Genomic DNA, 5,635 nt, shown 5'->3' on the forward strand with positions numbered 1-5,635 from the left:
TCTGAAAACCGCAGCCGCCTGCACGTGGGAGGCTCTGAGAGCAGGCTTGCCTCACACGCCCCCTCACTGTGGGTCACCTGGGAGCACCAGCGGCAATTTGGGAGATTTCTGAGCTCAAGGAGGAGTCTTTGGGGAGGGCTTGCTCGGAGCACACCCCGTTCCCTCCCCCTGGGCTGAGGGAAGCATGGGACCAGCCCTGCCCCAGCCTGTCCTCATTGGCTGGCATGAGGCAGAGGGGGCTTTAAAAAGGCAAACGTGTCTGAGCTGGGGACCTGAGCCTGTGCTGCTGGAAGGCCGGGTGCCCCCCTCCAGCTGGCACCATGCAGCTCTCTCTTGCCCTGTGTCTCGTCTGCCTGCTGGTACACGCAGCCTTCAGTGTGGTGGAGGGCCAGGGGTGGCAGGCCTTCAAGAATGATGCCACGGAAATCATCCCCGAGCTGGGCGAGTACCCCGAGCCTCCGCCAGAGCTGAACAACAAGACCATGAACCGGGCAGAAAACGGAGGGAGGCCTCCCCACCACCCCTTTGAGACCAAAGGTATGGGATGGAGGAGAGCCTTTTTAGCATAAGGGTCCTGGGAGGGTTCTCTTTGGGGAGGTTTTGAAGACTGGGGTAGACTGTCAGCCGCTGCCAGCACCAGTGGAGGCACCATCTTGCCTGTAGGCAGGGTAAGGATGGCATGCCAGTGTAGCCCTGGAATTCAAGTGCAAGGGTGTGGGGCTGGGAGGGGGCTGGCAGCGAGAGCCCAGAGCGGGAAGGAGGCTGAGGTGGAGAGGGACAGCCTCAGGGGCTCAGAAAGGAGATTTCAAAAAATCCCCTCCTGAGAAGAGAGGAGCAGGGTCCAGCTGCTGACACCGCTGGGGAGGAAGTAAGGCAAGGGGGCCTCACGTCTATGAGTGCCTGCTGGATGCAGATACTATATGGGCTGTGCCTGAACCATACCCTGGGGAGCTCCCAAGTTGAAGGTGAAGAAACGGAGGCTTCAGAGAACAAGTAGCTTGTTAGTGAGTAGAGAGCTGAGATTTGAAGCCAGTTTGATCGAATTACAAGACAGCCCCGGTGGGGGGCTGTGTGGGGGGCATCGGAGGCCGAAAGCCAGAGCAGATCCCTGCAAAGCAGTGGGAAAGGGACACCAAAGAGGCACCCCTTCAGCTCCCACCACCCATGGTCTACCCAGTGAGCTGGCACTCGAGGGAATAGGAGCTGCAGGCACAGTTTTAGCTTCTGACCTGGGTGGTAACTGGGTCCAGGCCCTGGAGGGGAGGCAGCATCCTCTGTGCAGGGTGTGGACACAGGTGGCACCATCTGTCCTGAATCCCCACCCCAGACCCTGACTTGCCTCCTTCCTGGGAGGGACACTGACCCTAGCGGAAAGGCAGTGGCCCCAGTGGAGGGCACACCTGGGTTCCTGGTCAGGTCTGCACATAGAAGCCTGGGGGGCAGTGTACACAGCTGGCTCTGCAGCTGGCAGGAATGGCTGGGGGCGGGGGCTGGAATGACGCTTCAGAGTGAGGCCCTCTGGCTATGGTCCAGGTGGGAGAGGAGTCCACTGCCCAGGCCCCTGCATCCCATCCTGCCCTGCCTCACAACCAGCTGGGAATGGGGGTCTGCAAAGGGCAGCCCCCCGAAGAGGCCTCTCCCCTGCTCCTGCCCAGGGAAGGTCAACTAAGCTCAAGCAATGGACTTTAGGGGACCCAAGCACAAGACGTCCTCCCTGGGCTCCCATGAGAGCCACAGGCCGGGAGGAAGCCATGTGCTCAAAACAAAGTCGCCCTTTGCAGAGGAAGCGCCTAACCTAGGGGTACTATTCTTGGAAAGCCCCAAAGCCTCCTTCCCTGGGCAAACAGGCCACGCCCACACACCACCCCTGGGGCCTGGGAGCGGAGGTGAGGATGCCAAACCAACCCAGAAGCCAGGAGGCCACAGCCATGGGCGAGGGAACCCTGACATCTCCCCTGCTGTGCTTGTTCTCACGGGGGCAGCGGGGGGTGGGGTTGGCCTTCTTTGCCTCCTCTCTGGTTTTGGACTTAGGACTATTTTTCATCCCTTTGTGTCACATTGGAACTGTTCCTATGAGACCCTTGGGGATGGGCAAGTGCTCACATGAGGACAAGCTGTTTAAAAAAGCTCCCACCCATCTAAGCCCACACTAGGAGACATGATCAAGGCGTCTTCGGGGACAAAGTCAGGCCTTAGAGCCCAAACTTTCTCTGCCCAGGGAGCAAGCCTGTGCCACCACTGGGTGTCCATCAAGTGTCACAGAAGACACTCGCCCAGCACGGTGCCTGGTACACAGCACGTGCTTAATAAATGTTTGTGGCGGCCAAAGCTGTAGGTTTTCAGTCAGAGCTTGGTCTCCCTCTGGTAGGGAAGTAACCATAGTAAAAATAGTAAAAAGCAGGCCTTTGTCCCCCACCCAGCATCCCTCGGTGCTCGGGCATACAGCTTCCACCCTTGTGGGAGCTGAGAAGCTCTGGGACTCCAGAGAAGCAGAGTCAGGAGACCGGCTCTGTCTATCTGGAAAGAGCTTTTCCCTCTCTGGACCTCAGTGTCCACAGTGATAATGAGGGGGTTGGACATGCTGCCATTGGCTCCTTTCAAGTCTAACGACTTCAGTCTCCTCTCCACCTCCCCTTCCATCCTTCTTCTCAGTAGCTGCCCTGATTTATTATCTTCAATTAACCCCTACTCCTTTTTCCATCCCCCAACTCCCAGTCTCCCCTCCCAACCGGCTGGAAAAAATTCGGGAGAAGCCAGAGCCATTCAGAGAATGTGGCTAATACCTACCCTACTGAGGCCCTGTGGCACAGATGCGACTTAAGTCTGGCAAAGAGGGCCCCCTTGGAGAGGAATAGTAATAACATAATAACAGTCAACACTTCCAGCTCTGAGTATGTTCCAGGCAGTGTCCTCTGCATTATAGATGTAATGGATTAGCTCACTGAATCTTCAAGACAACCCATTTTACAGATAGGAAGCACAGAGAGGTTAAGTAACTAGTCCAAGGTCACACAGTCATGGAGCTGATACTTGAGCTGAAGCAATCACTTGGCTCCAAAGTTTTAGGGGGAGAGGGTGGATCGGAGATCTTTCCCCCAACTCCAGAGTACCTGGGCCCTTCCCGTAATAGATCCCCAGAGGCAAAAGCATCAGGGGAGAGGCAGGTTTGGAAGAGGCGGAGTGGTTTGGAGGGAGGCGGGACGGATGTTCGCCCTCACGCGCACTTCTCTCCGCAGACGCTTCCGAGTACAGCTGCCGCGAGCTGCACTTCACACGCTACGTGACGGACGGGCAGTGCCGCAGCGCCAAGCCGGTCACCGAGCTAGTGTGCTCGGGCCAGTGCGGCCCGGCGCGCCTGCTGCCCAACGCCATCGGCCGCGGCAAGTGGTGGCGCCCGAGCGGGCCCGACTTCCGCTGCATCCCCGACCGCTACCGCGCGCAGCGGGTGCAGCTGCTGTGTCCCGGCGGCGCGGCACCGCGCGCGCGCAAGGTGCGCCTGGTGGCCTCGTGCAAATGCAAGCGCCTCACCCGCTTCCACAACCAGTCTGAGCTCAAGGACTTCGGGCCCGAGGCCGCCCGGCCACAGAAGGGCCAGAAGCCGCGGCCCCGCGCCCGGGGCGCCAAAGCCAACCGGGCGGAGCTGGAGAACGCCTATTAGAGCCCGCCCGCCGCGCCGCGCCCCCAGCGGGCGCTCCCGACCCAGGCGCCCCAGGTTTCCGCCCCTTGCGCGCGCGGTTTGATCGTTTGTGTTTCACTTTAAATACCTGGCACCCAGGGCCGGGGGCTGAAACCTTCCCGGCTGCAGGCCCTGGGGATCCGGGTGTCAGCAAAGCACCCCCCCCCCCCCGCGCCGCCTGCAGAGGGGGTCCCCAGGGGCATGGGAGGGAGCTGAGAGTCACAGACACTGACCCACGCAACCCCGCCCTCCGGGGCGCCTACCTTTGCTGGTCGCACTTCAGAGAAGGCAGAAAAGGAAGCATTTCACTGCCCTGGAGTTTTAAGGGAGCAGTGGAGAAAAGTCCAGGGACTGGTTAAGAAAGTTCGATAAGGTTCCCCTTCCCCCCACCTCTCTGCCTGGCAAGTTGTGCCCAGAACACGTGACTGGGGTCCGTAGATGGGGTTTCTAGTCCTGGCTCTGCCACTAACGTGCCGGGTGACCTCGGATTATTACACTCTTCTCTTTCTGGACCTTGATTTCCTCTTTGTAAAATGGAAGTGGGGGTGGGATTAACATCTGGAGGAATTAACATCTGGAGGAATCTACTGTCATATAATTCCAAGGACTCGGGTGCCCTTTGAATGGGCAGAGGAGAGAGCGTTTGGATTGAATCACTGACGTGGTCGCTTCCAGAATTCGGAGTTGTAATCCTCTGATCTGACAGCCAAAGATAAAAAACAAGCAGGGAAAAAGAAAAGAGTCTATTTATGGCTGACAAACTCGTGGAAGAAGCTGTGGTGTGTCCCAGCCTGGCCTCCCAGATGTTTGGCTACCTCCACCCCTCCATCTCAAAGGATGCAGAAACAGCACTGTCACCTGGGGTAGAGAAGAAGGTCCCAAGGGTGGTGGGAGGCACAGAAATCACCCCCTATTCCCAAAGAGCAACAACCCCCCGCCCCCCACCGCCACCATGGCCATATCACCCTCTGCAGAGAAGCTCAAGGTCCCAGCACCCTGGGCTTCCGGGCCCAAGAGAGCAGCCACCACCCATTCAAATGCCAATGGGTCCCTTCCAAGGCACTTCCTCCTGCCTACCGCTCACGGACACATTTCTGTCTGGAAAAGAGCTTCTTACTGCTGTTATGTGTGATGGCATAGCTTACATTAAAATAATATTATTGGGGAAGAAATTACAAGTGCTGTATATATGCTGACAGGCTGCAAAGCTTAATGCTGCCATCCAAAAATCTTTTGGAAAATCATTTCCAGACACCACTTACTTTCTGTGCAGTTTTTAATTGCTAAAAAAAAAAATTTTTTTTTAAACAGAAGCACATGCTATGTGAAAGCCTGCCCAGCTGGTCGTTTCTGCAATCTTTTCATGTGGAATTTGTCCACAAGAATGAAAGTAGCAGTTTAAAAAAAAAGTTAAGTTACATATTTATTTTCTCACTTAAGTTATTTATGCAAAAGTTTTTCTTGTAGAGAATGACAGCGTTAATATTGCTTTATGAAATATCAGTCTGTTCTTTCAGAATCCAGAAACATTGTTAATAAAGACAATGAATTGTTACGGAAAGGATGTGGTCTTGTTTTGTCAACCACACATGGTCATTTCTGTCAACGTTAACATCTTTCTCTTGGTCACTAGAGCTTAAACCTGGGAGGCACCTTTGATCGTGTTATGGTGGCCCTTGTGGCAATTATGTCCTTCCTTTGAAAGGTCGTGTTCATCCCTTCCTTTCCAAACCGAGACCTCATCCCTTCACCTCGGCCATTGTATTAACCTCAGCCTGGTCTCCCTTTAGCAGCCCGCCCTTCACACTGTCTTCCAAAAGCACTGTTCTCATCACTTCCTACCCCTGCTCAAAAATCCCTCAATAGCTCCTCCTTGCCCAGGATCAAGTTCAGGCTTCTCACTCTGCCCCGGAAGTCGGCTTGATTCCCATCCCCCATTCTCCCAAACTCCCTTAATTA

At 55.8% G+C, this 5,635-nt stretch overlaps 1 protein-coding gene across 1 annotated transcript; it reads left to right on the plus strand.

Annotated features, from left to right (window-relative positions):
* The first annotated feature begins 286 nt into the window (after positions 1-286).
* Positions 287-5,226, plus strand: SOST (sclerostin). The gene is made up of 2 exons (XM_065897220.1): positions 287-537; positions 3,237-5,226. The coding sequence occupies exons 1-2, from the start codon at positions 321-323 to the stop codon at positions 3,656-3,658; spliced, it is 639 nt and encodes a 212-aa protein (XP_065753292.1). The 5' UTR covers positions 287-320; the 3' UTR covers positions 3,659-5,226.
* The last annotated feature ends 409 nt before the right edge of the window (positions 5,227-5,635 follow it).

The sequence above is a fragment of the Phocoena phocoena genome, chromosome 19 (assembly GCF_963924675.1).
Source record: "Phocoena phocoena chromosome 19, mPhoPho1.1, whole genome shotgun sequence".
Classification (NCBI taxonomy): domain Eukaryota; kingdom Metazoa; phylum Chordata; class Mammalia; order Artiodactyla; family Phocoenidae; genus Phocoena; species Phocoena phocoena.